Source organism: Anomaloglossus baeobatrachus, chromosome 6 (genome assembly GCF_048569485.1).
Source record: "Anomaloglossus baeobatrachus isolate aAnoBae1 chromosome 6, aAnoBae1.hap1, whole genome shotgun sequence".
Lineage (NCBI taxonomy): Eukaryota > Metazoa > Chordata > Amphibia > Anura > Aromobatidae > Anomaloglossus > Anomaloglossus baeobatrachus.
This window is the reverse complement of record NC_134358.1, coordinates 492,049,715-492,071,636: the sequence shown is the minus strand read 5'-3', so window position 1 is coordinate 492,071,636 and position 21,922 is coordinate 492,049,715. Positions and strand designations below refer to the sequence as shown.

At 46.7% G+C, this 21,922-nt stretch overlaps 1 protein-coding gene across 1 annotated transcript in view; it reads left to right on the top strand.

Moving 5' to 3' along the window:
- The window catches only part of WDR48 (WD repeat domain 48), a 103,274-nt gene extending 97,499 nt beyond the window's left edge, over window positions 1-5,775 (top strand). Inside the window, exons 18-19 of the mRNA XM_075316734.1 lie at window positions 2,353-2,545; window positions 3,890-5,775. Of these exons, the coding sequence (XP_075172849.1) occupies window positions 2,353-2,545; window positions 3,890-3,985 (289 nt within the window). The 3' untranslated portion in view covers window positions 3,986-5,775. The remainder of the gene's footprint in view (window positions 1-2,352; window positions 2,546-3,889) is intronic.
- The last annotated feature ends 16,147 nt before the right edge of the window (window positions 5,776-21,922 follow it).

Below are 21,922 nucleotides of genomic sequence, written 5' to 3'. Positions count from 1 at the left end.
ACTATAAGAAAAAGAATTTACGGTAAGTAACAAAATTCTCTTTTTTATAACCTACGTGTTCCCTATGTAAATAAGCAGAGGGTCTAGCCCCCTGGGTGTCGCATCGCCCCATGGGCGTTTGCATGCTTTCCGTGGTATCGCGCCCCTGTGGACGTGATACCATGGATTTACATGAGCGACGTCACTGTCAGCTCCTTGAGATCCTGCGCGTGCGCACTTACCATTCCCGCAGCCTTGTTATCCAGGTGTTTGCTTGTCGGCTTCAGACGTGCACTGCGCAAGGTCAGAACCGCAGGAGTCTTCTGGGCGGTCAGATCAGTGACTGACAGCTTTCTGTATATAACTGTGCATACAGAGATCGCTCAATCACTGATGGGCCCACCCCCTCGAATGAAAACCACAGAAAGAGCAGAGGTTTAAATAATAGAAACACAGGTTATAGTGGATCTTTTCACATAAAATTCTGCATATTGCCACTTCAGACAGGCAGAGGACTTGAACTCTAATGCCATCTATTGGATGTAGCAATCCTAACAGTAAATATCGAGCCTTCCTTGCTACATGGCTTGAAATAAAGGTCAAACCAGAATCTCAAATTGCAGACAAGGTGTTTTGGTTGTTGCCCCTCCTCAGTGCAAAGTATGAGATCTTAATTATCTCATACAATCAAATCAGAAATAACGTTTGGAACACCATTCTGAGTCTGAACTGGGTGCAAAAACCTAAAAAATCTACACTATATGGAGATAAGGTATGCACACCAGTGACTATGTAAGGGGAATACATGTAATAGCAGAAACTGCTGTCTGAATACTGTCATGAAAAATCCAATAGCTATATGTAAGAATGAAATGGGAAAAATGGAATCTGCATTACTGCCATGAACATATGAATCAAGAGAAATTTAGCTATTGAATTGATCAATGCAACAGAGCCCCAACACTACGCCAAAGTATTTCTCTACGTTGGGGTCCCTAGCAGTTTCTGCTTTTCATATATTCCCCTTACATAGTCACTGGTGTGCATACCTTCTCTCCATATAGTGTAAATTTTTTTAGGTTTTTGCACCCAGTTCAGACTCAGAATTGGTGTTCCAGATGTTATTTCTTTATTGATTTGTAGTCTTTCGTTTGTGAACCCGGCCCCACCCACACCTATTGCCAGTCCACATTATACGCATAAATAGCCTGGGTCTCAGCTTCCCATACACTATAAGTTTTTTAACTGCATGAGAGGACACACACAAGCTAGGGACCCCAACGTAGAGAAATACTTTGGCGTAGTGTTGGAGCTCTATTGCATTGATCAATTCAATAGCTAAATTTCTCTTGATTAATATGTTCATGGCAGTAATGCAGATTCCATTTTCATATTTTCATTCTTACATATAGCTATTGGATTTTTCATGTCAGTATTCACACAGCAGTTTCTGCTTTTCATATATTCCCCTTACATAGTCACTGGTGTGCATACCTTCTCTCCATATAGTGTTGATTGTATGAGAGGCCTCTGACCAGGATCCAAGGGGTAACCGTTCTCCTTGTGAAGAGTGACATACCTAGCATGCCTGGCTTAGTGCATGTCTCATAAGCCTCCTCACCCAGGCATGCTAGGCATGTCACTCTCTACAAGACGAAAATGTTCCCCCTTAGATCACACAAAACTATATAAATCCACTCACCCTCCTCTGCTCTATAATATACTGCCTGCAGTGAACCAGTCACATGAAAAAATTGCTATTAGCCTGCAAATATGGGGTCAATCTGCAGGTTAATAGCGTTCCAAACCTGCCTTGCTGCTGTACCAGGAGAAAAAGAACTTTTCATCGCTGCGATGTTTGGTTTTCAGTCATCAGGTTGGCTCCGGTGCAGGTTCAGTCACTTCTCTGTGTATAGAGAGCGGCAGCTGTAACTGCATCTCCCGCACTGATTGACTGCTTCCTCTAATGCTGTGCTGGCTGTCAGTCTGTGTGGAGGCGCGGTTACAGCCGCCGCTCTCCATACACAGAGTGGTGACTGAAGCGACACCTGCGCCAACTTGATGACTAAAACATGAATGCTGCCGGGAGGATTGAAGTTCTTTTCCTCCTGGTAGCCAGGCTTTCATTACAGCGGCCAGGCAGTTTCAGAATGCTATTAACCTACAGATTAACCCCACATCTGCAGGGCAATAGCCTTTTTTTGACTTGACAGATTCCCTTTAAGTCGATACAATATCTGTTGTATGTGCTGGGTACCCATGTCTAAAATCTGATGTATGTAACAACTGTATACAATGTTTATTGATGACGATCCCATACACAGAAACTGTTACCTGGTCTTCACTCATGAATTGTATGCCCTCCATCTGCAGAGACAGATTGTCCGCCAGCGACATGCTGCAGGTCCGGAAGGTGATGGAACATGTCTACGAGAAAATTATTAACGTGGATACGGAGTCTCAGACGACCAGTTCTTCAAATAATGAAAAACCAGGAGAACAAGAGAAGGAGGAGGACATTGCTGTGCTTGCGGAAGAGAAGATTGAGCTCTTATGCCAAGACCAGGTATCTAGCATATTGTTATTGGTTACTTCAAAAAACCTATATTATCCACGTGATGTCACCAGCCTATAAGGCACATACATGTTCTAGTACATTATCCCCCTTGTACCTAAGTCGGCCATAGTTCTAGACATGAGTAAGGATTGCCTTTGATCCAAAATGCATCAGTGATCTTCAATTTTTTCAGGACCTGCATTTTGTTGGTGGTAAGTTTCATTAAACATGGATTTTTGATGACTACCCTCTTATTGGATGCTGGAGTGGGATCCGTATTAGAAAGTGGCTCCTGCTATTAAAGGGAACTTGTCACCAGGTTTTTCCCTTCTGAGCTGCAGCCACCACCAGTAAGAGCTTGTATACAATATTCTAGAATACGGTGTAGAAGAGCCCAGGCCGATCTGTATAACGTAAAAAAGACCTTTATAATACTCCACCTAGGGGGCCATCCAGTCCAATGGGTGTCGCTGGTCTCAGTCCGGCGCCTCCTCCATCTTGTGCGATTTGCCGTCCTCCTTCCCAGCTTCGTGTGCAAGACGCGGTGTATGTCATTCACACTGAGGCCTGCATTGTGCTCTTGTGAATGCGCACTTTGATCTGCCCAGCTGAGGACAGATAAAGTATTACATTGCGCATGCGCGGGCGGTCTTTGACCTTTCCTTGCACCTTTGCATTATAGTACTTTACTCTGCCCTCAGTCGGGCAGATCAAAGTGCGTCTGCGCAGGGACGTGATGGAGGCCTGTCCGTGAATGATGCAGGATGAGTCATGCACACAGGGCTTGGAAGGAAGACTGCACAAGATGGAGAAGGCGCTGGACCGAGACCAGCAACACCCATTGGACCGGACAGCCCCCTCGTTGAGTATTATAAAGGCGTTTTTTACGTTCTACAGAGGGTGTAGACACTTATATGCAACATTCTAGAATACTGTACATAAGAGCTCAGTGGTGGTGGCCACAACTCACAAGGGAAAACCTTGTTGACAGGCTCCCTTTAAAGGTTTAGCACAGCCTTGTATTACATGGTGAAGACCACAGAACCCGGCCTGACAATCAGCTCATTTCAAGCGTGTCTGACATAAGAACTGTTCAGTAGTCGTCGGTTATAACTGGGTTTTATTTTTCCTGGCCATACACTCTTATAATACATGGACACAGCGGGTATTCCAGAATGAAGCTGTTTTTCTGTTAGTGACTTTTAGGCGGTGCCTGACACGTGCTTATGTAAAGAGATCGTCACCTTTTTAATTTAGTTGCGTTTAATACATAGCGCTTCCCCACCACCATATGTAACATGCATAACCCAGGGGGGTCATTTCATCACTGATCCCTGCATTTACTTTCCATAGATTCTGGATCCTAACATGGACCTGCGGACTGTGAAACATTTCATTTGGAAGAGCGGCGGCGACTTAACTCTCCACTACCGCCAGAAGTCGACGTGAAAGGATTCCGAGGAGCAGCGACACTGACGTTACCGTTGTGGACTAATAACTAGTACTGTATGGAAGCCCTACTGAACTCTTATACATAGGTGTCAGCCGAGCCAGTACGGACATTCACGTATACCCTTAGTCAACCTAACTGTAACGGATGACCCCGCCACTTTAGTTCCTTGGGTTTCGACATAAAATGACCACAGATAGGCAAACCATTGTTATTCGTGTGTTTTAATGTACAGAGTCATTGATAAAGATTTCTAATACTTCTTTCTCTGATCTGTTCCAAGATAATTTGGATCCACTTGGAATTTAGCGCATTGTTCCCCATATGTGGGTGCACATTCCAGGTCACAAGTAGGGGGAAGAGGGTTTAGGAAGACCTAATTTGTTATTACTGGGGTTTTATTTGCCACCTTCATTCAGTAAACCTTTTGTAGGTTTACCTCTCAATGCACTAGGAGATGCTGCCTTGTTGGGGAGTGAAGGACAAAATGTTAAAGGGGTGTCCAAGACAATGCATACGTCTTGCCCCAGCCGTACCCACCACTGCTTTTCTTTAACGATGACTGCAGACGTCACTCCACATGCCCGACATGACGTCTGCAGTCAATCAAAGCCGGACAACGCTGAGGCCAGTGATGGGCTGCAGACATCACGTTGACGTCTGTGGCCAATGTACAGAAGCATTGACGCTGGGAGCAAGAAAAGAGCGTATGTATAGTTCATCATTGCCGGTCTGCAGCATCTTCATTATCTTGGACAACCCCTTTAAGGAATTTATAGCTTATGTTGGCAAAACAGCATTTTCTACATCTGTGAGCAATGGTTCTTGTGGAACAATTTCTGCGTACGGGGAAGACTATATGCCACGTTTCCAGACACGGTGTGTCTCCTGATGCTGTGCATCATAAGAAACTGAGCGGAGTACCACACATTGAGCCACATTCTGACTTACAGCAAAATTGGAACTGTTGCATTTGCAATATATTTTGTAGCATTCAGAGATGTGGGGAGGATTTTCTGAACATCTATGATGTAAGAGCCGGCAGAACATTTCATATTTAGGAGACCGGTTTTGGATATGTAAATAAGGTGAGAGCTTTTGCCAATAGAATAATGTACAGGTTCATTGGTCCCGGTGGGGCGTGCCGTTTTAATGACTGCCTGGACAGGTTCTTTCATTAAAATGTTATTAGACAATGTTCGAAAATATAGTAAATTTCCACCTTTATTATCGTGTCATTTTTGGATCCAAAAATATTTACTTAACATAGCTTTTTAGTTGTGGAACCTTTTGATCTCCATTCAGAATCCTTTGATTTCGCATAAGCTAAAAGAGTGTTGTCTGCGGCCACCACTAGAGGGAGCCAATTTACGCACGGTCTCATCATTTGAGGTCAATGTATAAATAGCAGTGTATGCAGTCAGCTCACAAGCTCCCTCTAGTGGCAGCTGCGCAGTCTTTTATTATGATAATATTTTAACTATTTCTATGCAGAGGATTTACAACTTGCTATCAGAAAAACTGACCTATAAATAAGGATATGTTAAAAATGAAAGTTGCACATTTTAAACCTGTTTAGAATTTTTTTTATATATATATAAGCATGATATCCAAGGGGGCACTACATTTTTTAAATATCTATAGGGATGATAATAAAAGATAAAAAAATTAATATCTTCTCATATTTTTCTCTCCAGGTATCACACAAGAATTATTTTGCCCAACTAATAGTATATAAAATGACTCTCCAACAGGATAAAAAATACTGTCCCAGACCTTTTTTTAATGTATGCAGTAGTTTGAGGGTTCTTGTCCCTTTTTAGGGTTGATCGGCTGGACTGATCCATGTATATGCAGCAGCCTTAGGCTGCTTTCACACATCACTTTTTTGGCATCAGGCACGATCCGGCGAAAAAACTGATGCAACGGATCCGGCGAAAAAACAGATCAGTTGCATCAGTTTTTCTTTGTCGCTCCATTGGGAGACCCAGACAATTGGGTGTATAGCTTCTGCCTCCGGAGGCCACACAAAGTATTACACTTTAAAAAGTGTAACCCCTCCCCTCTGCCTATACACCCTCCCGTGCATCACGGGCTCCTCAGTTTTATGCTTTGTGTGGAAGGAGGCACACATCCACTCATGCTCCCATTTTAGTCAGCAGCAGCTGCTGATTTTATCGGTTGGAAGAAAAGAGGGCCCCCACAGGGCCCCCGGCATGCTCCCTTCTCACTCCACTAAGTCGGCGGTGCTGTTAAGGTTGAGGTACCCATTGCGGGTACAGAGGCTGGAGCCACATGCCATTTTCCTTCACCATCCCTTAGAGGCTCTGGGTGAAGTGGGATCCTAACCGGTCATCCATTCACTGGGACCGGGCTCCCTCCGCAGCCCCTGTGGGAATCTGCCGGACAGGAGTCTTTGTATCCTCAGGGACCGGGCCCTGCATCTAAAGGTACTCTGTGTCCCCATGGGGACGGTGCATGGAGCGCTTGTTTCACAGACGCTGCAGCAGCTGCTGGTTTTGTGACGACCGGGACTTCCGCGCCGACCGGGCCTGTTTGTCGACCGCGGTATTAAATTTAGTCCCCGGCTTCATTGCGGCCTAGTACCATAACTCCCGCCCCCGGGCCTGCCAGTCAGGGGTAAGGGCGGGACGGTCGACCTAACGTCGGCACTGAGGGCTGGAGCATACTTTAGGTTTCCTCCCCCCCCCCTCACTGATCACTGTGGGGCACCAGATTCCCGCACTTTACTAGTCGCCGCCCACGGCTCCCTCCTCCCCTGAGAGCTCCGGCAGCCATTTTTACACATTCTGCCGGTGGAGAATTTCAGGAACGAGCTCTGCAGCTCTGGGAGACCTAAGGCAGGGAATCTGGTGGACACACACCGCTTTGGGCGGTCGGTAAGCCACACCGGTCACCCGGTGCTGGTCCCCCATAGGGTGCCGGAGTGTGTATATATATATATGTGTGTGTGTGTGTGTGTGTGTGTGTGTGTGTGTGTGTATATATGTATATATATATATATATATATATTATATATATATATATATATATATATTATATATATATATATATATATAATATATATATATATATATATATATATATATATATATATATATATATATATATATATATATATATATATGCTATATGCTATATAACCTCAGTGATCACTCTCCTAGGAGACAACAGCATGTCGTCTACAAGGAGCAAGGGCGCTAAGGCAAAGGGTTTTTTTGCAACCTGTACCTCTTGTGGGGGCTATGTTACCTGCAGGTTCCACCTACCCTCACTGTGAGCAATGCTCGACCCCTGTTGCACTTGCTCAGCCGGAGCCTCGGTCACTAGTGGGCCCCTCGGCTCAGGCAGACCCTCCTGCTTCCCCTGTCCAGGCGGCAGGGACAGAGTTTGCAGTTTTTGCTGAGAAACTCTGAGTCGCTTTCACAATCCATGGCTCAGTCTATGGACAAATGGTCTGCCAAGCTACTAGAAGCCTTGCAGTCCAGACCGGTCCTTACACAGGCCCCGGGCACTGTTGGATCATCGCCTCCAGGCCCCTCTTGGTCTGCGCCGCAGCGTGCTCCCGGGGTGGCCCCTAGGTCTCACGTGGAGGACTCCGGCACGGACCACAGTCCCAGACCGGCTAAGCGGGCTCGCTGGGAATCTTCCCCGACTTCCTCACGCTGCTCGGGGTCTCAGCTTGAGGACTCTCTGGAGGATGAGGCGGACGTCGCAGCTCAGGGCTCTGACCCTGACGTTGCTCTCAATCTTGATACACCTGAAGGGGACGCCATAGTAAATGACCTTATAGCGTCCATCAACCAGGTGCTAGATCTTTCTCCCCCAACTCCACCTATAGAGGAGCCGGCTTCGCAGCAGGAGAAACACCAGTTTAGGTTTCCCAAACGTACACGGAGTGCGTTTTTCGATCACTCCAACTTCAGAGATGCTGTCCAGAAGCACAGAGCATTTCCGGACAAGCGCTTTACTAAGCGCCTTAATGACACACGTTACCCCTTCCCCTCTGACGTAGTTAAGGGTTGGGCTCAATGTCCCAAGGTGGATCCTCCAGTCTCTAGACTGGCGGCTAGATCTGTAGTATCAGTTGCAGATGGCTCATCGCTCAAGGATGCCACTGACAGGCAGATAGAGCTCCTGGTGAAATCCATCTATGAAGCCACAGGCGCGTCTTTTGCCCCGGCCTTTGCAGCCGTGTGGGCACTCCAAGCTATCTCAGCTTGTCTGTCTGAGATTAATGCGGTCACACGTAGGACTCTGCTAGCCGTACGGCGGTAGCATCCGCTAATTCGGTGGCCGTCCGCAGGGCCATGTGGCTACGCGAATGGAAGGCAGACTCTGCTTCCAAGAAGTTCTTAACCGGTTTGCCGTTTTCTGGCGACCGATTGTTTGGCGAACGATTGGATGAAATTATTAAGGAATCCAAGGGAAAGGACTCGTCCAAACCGAAGAGACCTCAGCAACGGAAAATACAACCGAGGTTTCGGTCCTTTCGGCCCTCAGCCAAGTCCCAATCCTCCTCGTCCAACAGGCCAGAGAAGGGCCAGAGGAACTCTTATGCGTGGCGGTCTAAGTCACGCCCCCAAAAGACCGCCGGAGGCACTGCCTCCAAGGCGGCCTCCTCATGACTTTCGGCCTCCCCGAACCGCATCCTCGGTCGGTGGCAGGCTCTCCCACTTTTGCGACGCCTGGTGGCCACATGTCCAAGACCGATGGGTGAGAGACATTCTGTCTCACGGTTACAGGATAGAGTTCAGCTCTCGTCCTCCGACTCGTTTCTTCAGAACATCTCCGCCCCCATCTCGGGCCGGCGCACTTTTTCAGGCTGTGGGCGTTCTGAAGTCAGAAGGAGTGGTGATTCCCGTTCCCCCTCAGGAACATGGTCACGGCTTCTACTCCAACTTGTTCGTGGTGCCAAAGAAGGACGGATCATTCCGTCCCGTTCTGGACCTCAAACTGCTCAACAGGCATGTGAGCACCAGAAGGTTTCGGATGGAATCTCTCCGCTCGGTCATCGCTTCGATGTCACAAGGAGACTTCCTAGCATCAATCGACATCAAGGATGCTTATCTCCATGTGCCGATCGCACCCGAGCATCAACGCTTCCTGCGTTTCGCCATCGGGGACGAACACCTTCAGTTCGTGGCACTGCCTTTCGGCCTGGCGACAGCCCCACGGGTCTTCACCAAGGTCATGGCATCCGTTGTGGCGGTCCTACACTCTCAGGGCCACTCGGTGATCCCTTACTTAGACGATCTCCTAGTCAGGGCACCCTCCCGGGTGGCGTGTCAACACAGCCTGACCGTCGCTCTGGAGACTCTCCAGCGGTTCGGGTGGATCATCAACTTCCCAAAGTCCAAGTTGACACCGACCCAATCACTGACTTACCTCGGGATGGAGTTTCATACTCACTCAGCGGTAGTCAAGCTACCGCTGGACAAACAGCTTTCGCTGCAGACAGGGGTGCAATCTCTTCTTCGGGGTCAGTCACACCCCTTGAGGCGCCTCATGCACTTCCTGGGGAAGATGGTGGCAGCAATGGAGGCAGTGCCCTTCGCGCAGTTCCATCTGCGCCCACTCCAATGGGACATTCTCCGCAAATGGGACAGGAGGTCGACGTCCCTCGACAGGAACGTCTCTTTCCCTTGCAGCCAAAACCTCTCTTCAGTGGTGGCTTCTTCCCACTTCTCTATCGCAGGGAAAATCCTTCCTGCCCCCATCCTGGGCTGTAGTCACGAATGGTCTCTTCACCCAGACGTGTTTCGAGAGATCTGTCGCCGCTGGGGAACGCCGGACGTCGATCTCATGGCGTCACGGCACAACAACAAGGTCCCGGCCTTCTGGCACGGTCTCAAGATCACAGAGCTCTGGCGGCGGACGCGTTAGTTCAGGATTGGTCGCAGTTTCGACTCCCTTATGGGTTTCCTCCTCTGGCGATGTTGCCCAGAGTGTTACGCAAGATCAGATCCGACTGTCGTCGCGCCATTCTCGTCGCTCCAGATTGGCCGAGGCGGTCGTGGTACCCGGATCTGTGGCACCTCACGGTGGGTCAGCCGTGGGCGCTTCCAGACCGCACAGACCTGCTGTCACAAGGGCCGTTTTTCCATCTGAATTCTGCGGCCCTCAACCTGACTGTGTGGCCATTGAGTCCTGGCTCCTAGCGTCGTCGGGTTTATCGCAGGATGTCATTGCCACTATGAGACAGGCCAGGAAACCAACGTCCGCCAAGATCTATTACAGGTCGTGGCGGATCGTCTTGTCCTGGTGCTCTGATAAGGGTTTTACTCCCTGGCCTTTTGCCTTACCCATTTTTCTTTCATTCCTTCAATCCGGAATGGACAAGGGTTTGTCACTCGGCTCTCTCAAGGGACAAGTATCGGCGCTCTCAGTATTTTTTCAAAAGCGCCTGGCAAGGCTTCCGCAGGTCCGCACGTTCCTGCAGGGAGTTTGCCACATAGTTCCACCCTACAAGTGTCAGCTGGAACCCTGGGACCTTAACAGGGTGTTAATGGCTCTTCAAAAACCACCTTTCGAGCCGCTGAGGGATGTCTCTTTATCACGTCTTTCGCAGAAGGTGGCTTTTCTTGTGGCAATTACCTCACTCTGAAGAGTGTCGGAGCTTGCAGCGCTGTCATGCAAATCCCCTTTCCTGGTTTTTCACCAGGATAAGGTGGTTCTGCGTCCTATCCCGGAGTTTCTCCCTAAGGTGGTATCTCCTTTTCATCTCAATCAGGGTATCTCCTTACCTTCATTTTGCCCTCATCCAGTTCACCAATGTGAAAAGGATTTGCACTCGTTAGATCTGGTGAGAGCACTCCGGCTCTACGTGTCTCGCACGGCGCCCCTGCGCCGTTCAGATGCGCTCTTTGTCCTTGTCGCTGGCCAGCGTAAGGGTTCGCAGGCTTCCAAGTCAACTTTGGCTCGGTGGATCAAGGAACCGATTCTTGAAGCCTACCGTTCTTCGGGGCTTCCTCTTCCTTCGGGGCTGAAAGCCCATTCTACCAGAGCCGTGGGTGCGTCCTGGGCATTGCGACACCGGGCTACGGCTCAGCAGGTGTGTCAGGCAGCTACCTGGTCTAGTCTGCACACCTTCACAAAACACTATCAAGTGCATACCTATGCTTCGGCAGATGCCAGTCTAGGTAGGCGAGTCCTTCAGGCGGCGGTTGCCCACCTGTAGGAAGGGGTCGTTTTTCGGCTCTCTGTTATTGAGGTATTCTTTTACCCACCCAGGGACTGCTTTTGGACGTCCCAATTGTCTGGGTCTCCCAATGGAGCGACAAAGAAGAAGGGAATTTTGTTTACTTACCGTAAATTCCTTTTCTTCTAGCTCCTATTGGGAGACCCAGCACCCGCCCCTGTTCCCTTCGGGCTGTTTGTTCTTTTGTGTACACATGTTGTTCATGTTGAATTGTTCCTTTGGTTCATGGTTTTCAGTTCTCCGAACATCCTTCGGATTGCATTTACCCTAGACCAATTTATAAGTTTCCTCCTTCCTGCTTTTGCACCAAAACTGAGGAGCCCGTGATGCACGGGAGGGTGTATAGGCAGAGGGGAGGGGTTACACTTTTTAAAGTGTAATACTTTGTGTGGCCTCCGGAGGCAGAAGCTATACACCCAATTGTCTGGGTCTCCCAATAGGAGCTAGAAGAAAAGGAATTTACGGTAAGTAAACAAAATTCCCTTCTTTCCATCAGCTTCTTCAGTTTTTTGACAGATCCGGTGTGATTTTGAGCATGCTTAGTTCAAAAAAACAGATCCGGTGGCCGGATCCGTTTTTTGCCGCATTACGCCAGATCCGGCGTCCATAGGCTTCCATTATAAAACGCCGGATCCGGCGCGATCCGTTTTTTTTTGCTGGACACAAAAACGTTCACTTCAACGTTTCATCCGGCCGCCGGACAAGCAAATTTTGCCGGATCCAGCAAAAAACGGATAAAATACAAGGCCATCCGGCACAATCCAGCGCTAATGAAAGTCTATGGGGGAAAAACAGATCTGGCGGCAACAGACGTCGGATCCGTTTTTTCATGTTTTTGCCGGATTGTGCCTGATGGCAAAAAACTTATGTGTGAAAGCAGCCTTAGCTGCTGCTGTATATACATGGGTTGCTCTTCCTTCTTATTCGCTGCTTTGACTGGTATAAGATGGCTTTATTACTGCTGGAGAAGAGCTAATTTACTTTTTTTTTTTTTTTTTTTTTTTTTTTTTTTATATATCCCATGTAGGGAGCTGGCCTGTAAATATTTCTCTTGTCTTTTTTTTCCCCCATATTAATGTAATTAAAAAGTCAAAGCCAAAGTAAGGCAGACACGTTCTCCAGTGTGCGCACAGTGTTCTTATATTTCCTGCAACATAGGGGCATCTCTATTGTAAGATTACAATTTACACCATACAGGTTCTGCAGTCACTCATTAAGGTGGTTTAGTACTTATAAAGAAGGTCCTTTAATAAAATCATGAGCACATAGGTTCCAATTAAAAAATCTGGCATTTAGCTCTTTGAAAAGTTGGCCAATTTTTACTTGACATGAGATTTGTATAAAAATGTTGCCAATTTTGGCATTTTTACGCCAGTTTTGGCTAACTGGGATAGTGTGTGTAACTCCCGCTCATCTAATTGATTATGAGCTGTGGCGTATCTTACACTAGTCTGCGACTGGAGAAAGATTTATGTTGAGGCGCTCTTAAAGGGAACCTGACTTCAGATTTGGTGACTATAAGCTGCGGCCAACACCAGTGAGCTGTTATATAAAACAGTCCAGAATGCTCTATATAAGAGCCCAGGCCTGTATAACATAAAAAACACTTATAATCTATGGGGGCAGTCTGGTCCGATGGGTGTTGCTGCTTTCCGGTCTGGCACCTCCTCATCCTCCTTCTTCCCAGCTCAGTGTGGATGACTCGACTCGTCTACATCATCCACACTGGCCGGCATTGAGGTCCTGCGCAGGCGCACTTTGATCGGTCCTGCTTAGGGCAGATCAAAGTACTGTAATGCGCAGGAGCAAGGAAAGGTTAAAGACCGCCCACGCATGCGCACTACAATACTTTGATCTGCCCTCAGTAGGGCAAATCAAAGTGCGCCTGCACAGGACCTCAGTGCCGGCCAGTGTGCATGACGTAGGACGCGTCATGCACATGGGCCTCAGAAGGAAGACGCGATCGCGGCGGATCGGAAAGCAGCAACACCCATTGGACTGGACCGCCCCTTAGGGGAGTATTATATAAGTGTTTTTTACGTTATACAGAGAGGCCTGGCTCTTATATACAGTATTCTAAATACTGTATATAAGAGCTCAGGGGTGGCCGCAGCTTATAGGGGCCAAATCTGGTGAGAGGTTCCCTTTCAGACACAACTGATTTAGTCCGAGACTTGTGTTTGTTAATGAATTAGGTGCCTCTGACACCTACACCGCCCTAATCAAGATTGGTGTGGATGGAAATCCTCTGTCACTGTTTTTGCACAAGGTGGTGAATTGTCATCCGTAAGTGGACAGTCATGTCTTAGTTTGTACCATCACTGGTTAAATATTTCAGCAGGGTACAGAACAGCAGTCAACCATTGCTATAATTTACATAAAATGTTAAATTGATGGTCTGCCAAATTGGTCACATTTTCATCTTCTAGATCTAGCCAGCTCAACAAGGGTGAAACACTTAAGGGCACTTTACACGCTGCGATATCGGTACCGATATCACTAGCGAGCATACCTGCCCCCATCGGTTGTGCATCACGGGCAAATCGCAGCCTGTGGCGCACAACATCGCTAACACCTGTCACACGGACTTACCTTCCCTGCGACATCGCTCTGGCTGGCAAACCGCCTCCTTTCTAAGGGGGCGGTTCGTGCAGCGTCACAGCGACGTCACACTGCAGCCGTCCAATAGCAGAGGAGGGGCGGAGATGAGAGGCCGGACCATGCCGCCCACCTCCTTCCTTCCTCATTGCCAGTGGAGGCAGGTAATGAGATGTTCGTCGTTCCTGCGGTGTTACACATAGCGATGTATGCTGCCGTAGGAACAACGAACAACATCATACCTGCAGCAGCAACGATATTTTGAAAAGGAGCGACGTGTCAACGAGCAACGATTTTTCAACATTTTTGCACTTGTTGATCGTCGCTCCTAGCGGTCACACGCTGCGATCACCCCGACGGTATATCGTTAGCGATGTTGCAGCGTGTAAAGCACCCTTTAGTCAAGGTGCATTATAGACCAATGCATGGAGTCTTTCTAAGCGATAAAGGGAAGGTTTTTTATTTTTTTAGTATAAAACCATTTTTTATTAAGTGGTTGGTGCTAGGTTTGTAAAACCCTTATCGCGTGAACCACAATTTTCTTCAAATTTGCCAGTGAAATCATTTTTGATCAGTGAGGGAAGTACCGTATTTTTCACTTTATAAGACGCACTTTTGTTCCCCCAAATTTTGGAGGAAAGTAGGGGGTGCGTCTTATAATCTGAATATACGGATTATATACTGCAGGGTCCAGGGGAGGTGGGGGCAGCTCTGGAGCGGTGCTGAGGAAGGCTGGTAGAGGCTGGTGAGCTGGTTAACGCTGCAACGGGAGATCTCCTGCTCCCTCTCATATAATATGCACTGCCGCTGTCCATCACCGTGGTGCTGAAACCGCACCGCGGTGACGGGCTGGGGGAGCAGCCCGGTGTCTCCCTCCTGCCGCTGTGATCATGCACGCAGAGATGTCAGTCTGCTGTGCCGATCACATGACCGGCACCGAGAACCAGGAAGTGCAGGAGATCAGCATCACGGAGGGAGACACGAGGGAGGACAGCACTGGAGAAGGTAAGGAAAGAGTTTATTTTACTATAAGCAGCTGCATGGGGGCCATATCAAACACAGGGTGATATGTGCCAGCCACAGGGGGCCATGGGCAGCAATAGGGGCCGTGTGCCAGCCACAGGGGGCCATGGGCAGCAATGGGGGCCATGGGCAGCAATAGGGGCCGTGTGCCAGCCACAGGGGGCCATGGGCAGCAATAGGGGCCGTGTGCCAGCCACAGGGGGCCATTTGCCAGCACATGAGGGCTATATTCAATATAAGGGGGCCATATCCAGATTAAGGGGGCTATATTCAATATAAGGGGGCCATATCCAGATTAAGGGGGCTAATTTTAGGATGGGGGGGCTATGAGGGACATATACCCTATATGATTTGTTAGACGGACACTGGAAATATAAGACGGACCCCATTTATTAAAAAAAAAAATCTCTTTTCCTTCACCAAATTTGGGGGTGCGCCTTATAGAGCGAAAAATACGGTAATTAATAGTGAGTCATATAATTCCCTTTTAAAAACCATTATTTACTACTATTATTATTATTTATTCAAAGCCACACCGCAAAATCCTATGATAAAGCGCATGTAGCGGTGTAAAACACAGCGGATTTGTAAATCCAATTGATATACTTGTCAGGCACCCACAGTAGACCTGTATGTCCCTTGTACTGACATCCGAGTGAGTGGTACTGCCTAGCCGCGGAGGTTGGCACGCTAGATGTAGATGTGAAGGGAGAGCCACATTTCAACTCTATAATATTCCCAATCATGTTTGCCAGATAAATTAGAGCAAAAATGGGGGTAGGGGTGTAGAGAGAGACCAAAAATAGGTAATTTGAGATTTACATAGGTAGAAAGTACTTGGCGTATGAATTTTATGCCCTATGACAGTGTTCTCCAACTTCAGTCCTCAAGGCCCACCGACAGTGCATGCTTTCAGCGTTTCCTTAGTAATGCACAGGGGTTAGTTAGTTTAATCACTTGCACAGATGATCAATCTATCATTCGTGCAGTGCACCGCTAAGGAAATCCTGAAAACATGCACTGTCGGTGGGCCCTGCTTGAGTGGAGTTTAGGAACACTGCCCTAGGATAAAAGGGCATCTTTAGTTTCTGCCTTGACTTGGTAGCATACAGTTTTGCACGAACTTTGCCGACTATCATGGCGACATTGGACACTGTTCAGATTGGAGATTTTGATACTACGCCCGATGGTTCTCTGGTGTGTGAGATTGACACAGGCATCAACCTGCTGAGTGCTGATTCAAAGGCAGGCTAGCAAGAGTTAATCTCTGCTAGTCTACTTGCTCCTTTAATAACATGTTAGGGGGAGACATATCACATCTGCTCCCCTCCTATTTATACTCTTAGAATCCTTCTATCAGTGCCAGCTATAGTTTATTCTGTTATGGCCTGTGAGGTGTGGTGTCCCAGACTCTCTCTAGGGAAAGTTGTGTTTACTGTTGCTTTTTGCTTGGTGCATTTGTGAAGTGTATCCCTGTTGTTTTGTACGTCCTTCCTGCTCTTGTTTTCCTCTTTAATCTCTTATTGTCTTGGCGTGCACACACTTCTGTGGTTTCCACACACTCCTGTCCATTCCTCCCTGGGGAAGATGGAGGAGGAATTGGATCAGGACTGGTTAGGAGCGCAGGGCCAGGAAGGAGACTAGCATCCCTGAGAATAGATATACCATAGGGTCCCCTAACTTGAGGGACAGCATAGGAGCCCCAGTTCCAGGCTATCCCAAAGTCGTCATAACAAACGTGTTTCTTCATGTTTTTTGGTTCATCAGGAGGCTAGTTGGTAGATGCAAGCAGGTTACAGGTCCATCATGGTGTGACCTTTTGACCTATTTGCATATGTCAACTAACCTCTCGATGAACCAGAAAACATGGAAACGCATAATTTTTGCTCTTATTTATTTGGCAGACAAGATTAGGGATATTATAGGGTCATTAAGGGAGGGCCAACCTTGAGGGGGGACGCCACATCTCATCTGCATCTAGGGTAACAACCTCCGCGGCTAGACAGTACCAGCCACTAAGATATCTGTTCAAGGGACATACAGGTCCACTGTGGGTGCCTGGCAAAATATATCAATTGGATTCCAAATCCGCTGTGTTTTTTTTTTTTGTTTGTTTGTTTTTTTACAACTACGTGCACTTTATCACAGGATTTTGCAGGTTTTAATGAACATGAATATATTGTTTTTAAAGGAAATTATACAGTTCACGAACATTGCCAGTGACCACCGTTTCTCCTCTTCCAGCTGCTTATTGCATATCTCCTCTATTCCAGCGTCATCTATGATTGATGGTTCTAGACTCCTGATGTGTTGTAAACACATTTACATTTTGTTAAATCATTACCTACTGAATGCAAGATGAGAAATTTAGTCCACGTGTGCTGTGCAATAAGGGATTTGTGATAAAATGCTATGCCCAGCATTGCAAACTTTTTTCTTTATAATTCTGAAGCCAGTGTAACATGTCTGACATTCACACTTTTTGCAAATTTAACATATCCAAAATAAAAAAAGAAGCAATTTTGGTAACAAATTTTAATTTTCTTTTTTATTTTCTTTTGGTCACGGCTCACTTGCAGACTTGTGTGTCCGTGATTGCAAACTACAAGCTCGGCCTCTGTAGCCTGCGGTCATACACTGTTCTCTGTACCCTACTTCTCTGTTGGCCAACTTGCACCAGGTAACAAATCCAGGTGACTGATGGATGGGTGTGTAATAGGAGGATCAGACTACACAGGTATTGTTCGTGGTCTGTTACCGTAGAAACACAAGATAAACAGGAACTATAGAAACATAACATTTTTACCTTTGGGTTACACAGCTATAAGAAGATAACTTCATTAGGATAAAACGAGTAAATTTTTTATTTTATTTTATTAAAGGGAACTAAACCCTTTCTTTGTGAGTGTTATAGACCTTAATTAGTAATGTTAATCAAAGACAAGCTGTGTGATTCGCCCCTGTGATGCAGGGTCCATACACAGATTTGCTTGAGGTTATGCTAAATGCTCCTGTCCCTTTTGAGGTCTTAACACTAGAACTACTGAGGTCATTTTGACTACTTTGCACCATGTATTTCTATATAGGTGTCACGAGTCCAGTAGTTCTAGTGTTAAGACCTAAAAAAAAAGCTTAAAGGGACGAACTACCAGGATTTTGATATATGAAGTAAAGGCAGCACCATACTGGCATTAGGATGCTAATTGTGTATATTCTCCTTCTGCATCCTCTTTGGCTTGCCCCCTTTTCTTTATTTAAATATTGTGCCGCACTGACAACAGCAGCAATGACGGCGCTTTTCCACAATAATTGTCTTAATTAAAATGGTACGGGAGTTTGAGCATGTGTGTACTTTGATCTTCTGCGCCATTTTATTAAAGACACTGCAGGGAAGACTATGCGTGGCAATTTCTTTTTTTTATAAACACATCTGTGCACGCTCTGATGCCACTCATGGTCTTCTGAATCTAACGTCACTGGCCCCCGGAGAGAGCAGTGGGAATGCTTCATTACTCAGTTATCATTAAAGAACCTGTTAGAACATTCATTCTGTGCCATCTGAGTACAGGCGCTGGTTGCATCATGGTGTGGCCAGTCATTTAAATACACTTTCACACCTGCTTGTTATACCATCTATCTCCATCCTCCTCTGGTTGTATCAAGCCAGAACTGTCAATCAAAGGATGAGAAGGAAGAACCAAGCAGGTGGGAGGGTGCACTTAATTGTTTTGCTTCTTTGTCAGCACAAGGTGCCTGTTCAAACGGAGTCCCTTTTTAAATCATACTTAAAATTTCAGAAAACTAGAATATCTAAATGTATTAAATTTGCTGGTCACTGGGACACAAGAAGGCTACATCTGGAATAATATAATATGAGTATTATTCATCATGTATGATCTATAAAGGATTCTTCTATTATTTTGTGATATTGTTCATCTTAAAATTCTACTGCCACAAGAAAGACAATTCATAGAAAAAAAATTGACGCTCCTGTTATACGTTTAATAGAATTTACAGTGACCTGGATAATTGTTTCATACGCAGGGTTATGCCAATTTTATATAGAGTTCACCCATTGGATAGTAACATCCGATTCTGCAAATTGTGACCATCTTTTCTATCCAAGGATCAGTGATTTGTCTATTGTTATAAAGTTGCTCATTTCTTCCAGTTACAGTAACTTTTATGTTGAATTGTAATCAAAGCCCATTTTACAATTGTACATTTCCACTATGGCCCTTATGAGACAGTTATTGTTTCGGGTAACATACAGATTAGTTTAATGAAGTGTACTTTATGGATGTATATAATAAAAGATTTTGAGTAAAAATGTTTTTGTGTAGATTATAGGTGAAACAATGTGTTATCAAAAACTTCATGTAACACTATATTAGTAGGGACAAGATAGAAGTGATACACATAGACAAACGTATATAAATGTGGTCCTCCGACAGACGTCCCCAAACTGGAGGTTACTAATTGCTCAAAATAAAGAGCCAAAGGCGTATGCAAAGAATAAAATATATTATAGAGTTAGTAAAAACTCTGGAACGTTTCAACATATCTTAGTGATTCATAATTTTTTTTTTTTTTTTTTGTGAAAACTAGTAAATTTTGATCAATGTGATTTGTGTTTATGAAAATAATGAAAATTTGACAGCGTTGCAATTTTTATGTCCTAAACCCAGATAGTATTGCACAAAATCATTAATAAATAACATTGGCCACATACTGTATCTACTTTACATAAGCACAATCTTTGAAACAAAATTTTTGTTTGTTACGTTTTAACAGCAATTTCTCATTATTCCAACAAAATTTACAAAACGATTTTGTTGGGGGAATATCATATATGAAGTGACTTTGTGGGTCCTATGTGACAGAAAAATACCCATTCTAAAAATTGCACCCCTGAAAGTACTCAAAACCACATTTAAGAAGTTTATTAACCTTCGACGTTGCTTTAGTTCCTGTAAAGCACTTAAAGGGTTATCAGGAGAAAATGGACTGCACAATTGCTCCCGAGTGTACAGATACCCAGGGCTGCCATCAGGGCATTACTGGTGTATAGAACCCGGGGTAATTAGCTTTATTAAGCCCCAGGGCCTCCGTTATATATGCAGCTACTTCCATGTATGGCCGCAGAAGAGGGGGCTGGCCACATCTGACATCAGACGCCGGCCCGCCATCTGTTCCTCTGTTCATTATTGTGAAGTTTGTACTGCACGTCCACTAAGTAGGCTGCCTTGCGCAGTATAAACAAGAACTTACTGGAAGATTGATGTTGCCACGACTAGAAAAGATCCTCCAATCACCGCTGAGAGCACCAGGACTCCATTTGAACCTTCTGTCTTCAGCGATTGAGCCCTCTCTCCCCCCTCTCTTGTGCGCCAGGAAGCGCGGCTCTGCTCTGTGTGGCTCGCTCTGCATTGTGCAGCACATCGGGGCCCAGCTCTGTGCGGATCGCTCTGTTCTGCAGCACGGCTCTGCGCTGTACGGCGCAGCTCTGCTCTGTGCGGGGGTCCTCTGCTCATGTCATGATGGTGGCCGTTACCCGGTTCCGTGCCCTGGGCCCTTTTTGTAATGGGGATATTTAAAGGGGATTGGTGAATAAAGTTTATTCGTGACACCACTTGCGGTGTTGCGGCCAAGTATAGTGAGCCGCCGCTGCAGAATGTCTCCACTGGGGCTAGTGGTATTGGCAGCTAGTATGGTAGTCCCTCCGCAAGTAGGGTTTTGCCCCAGCGGGTGTATGGTGCTGTGGGTGTCGGAAGAAGGTAGTCCACACAGGTATTCAGTGCAACTGGTTTACTCACTTTCTGAAGATGTTGACTGGTGGCCCGAGGCCGGCTGGTTTCGCCTCCAGGTCCCCTTCATCCCAGTGCCAGTTTGGTTCTCTGGTACCTTCTTACCCTGCACCTGTCTCTGGTAAGTGGTCCCCGTGGTATAGAAGACTGGGGGTCCCCGTTCTGTGGTTTGTCCACTTCTGTCCGCCTGACGGTAATGTGAACCCTGTGGGGTTGGAGTCTCTGGTCCTGTCCTGGGTTCTCCCGTTGCTACTGAGTCTTCAGATTCTTTAGGGTCAGCAAGGTCCTTGATGGTCCTCTTTGCTGTGCAGGTGTTAACAGGTCGGCTTGAAGCTCTTTCCTGTACTAGGGTTCTGTACCCCGTCGGTGCGTAGTTCCGGGAGTACTCCATTGTACTCCATCGGCAACCACTTCTCCTGGGTACCAGGTCACCGTTAATCCGAGTCAGGGTGTCACTTCACTTCCAACTTCACACTCCTGCTGTCTGACACTTTCTACAGTCCCTGCAGTTCTGCCCCTCCCACCTGGTCAACTAGTGAACTGGAGTGGCTCCACCTCTAGGCAGCCATCCATTGGTCCCACCCTAGCTGGGTACCATTTTATGGGGGGGTTGTTGGGGAAAACTGGGATTACCTGGGTTTTTGTTGGTACCGGCACTGGGGTTCTGGGTCCCTCAGGGAGTAGGCCCGGCATCCTGGTGAGGATGCAGAACCTTATAGCACCCTTATGGTGTCAGGGGTGCTACATTCCCCCTTGGTTAATTCCAGCATGTGCTCGGGCTTCAAGGCAAAACTGGTTACACTTTTGTTTTATTTTTTTTCATGTAAACATTAACAGGTCTTCCCACACAGGGGAGGTTCATCACTTCAAACGTTTCAAACTTGGGGTACCCCTCCCTGCACTCCCCAAAAATCCTGGTCCCAGAACCCTTCTAAGGAGGCAGGTCACTGGTTCCATTAGTGGCCAGGTCCGTACCATCTCTGTCCCGCACCTTTCCTGCAACCGACCTCTCCTGGTGGCGGTGCTCACAGCAATGTCCGCTGGATGGGTGTACCTTGGTGTGGCACAACTGATGCAACTATTTGTAATGACACAAGTTTGTGTTGGCTGCTGCCAGTCCTGCAGCCTGGGGTCCATTTTTATCAACACATTAACCTGGTAACTTGGTCAATCTGGAACAGTCCAATATTCAAACAACAAACAATAAACAATTTAATGGGTAGCATATCAGGTCATGGCTACTAGGGTGCTGGGTAGGGGCCATCAGGTTCACTTGGCCTGCTGTG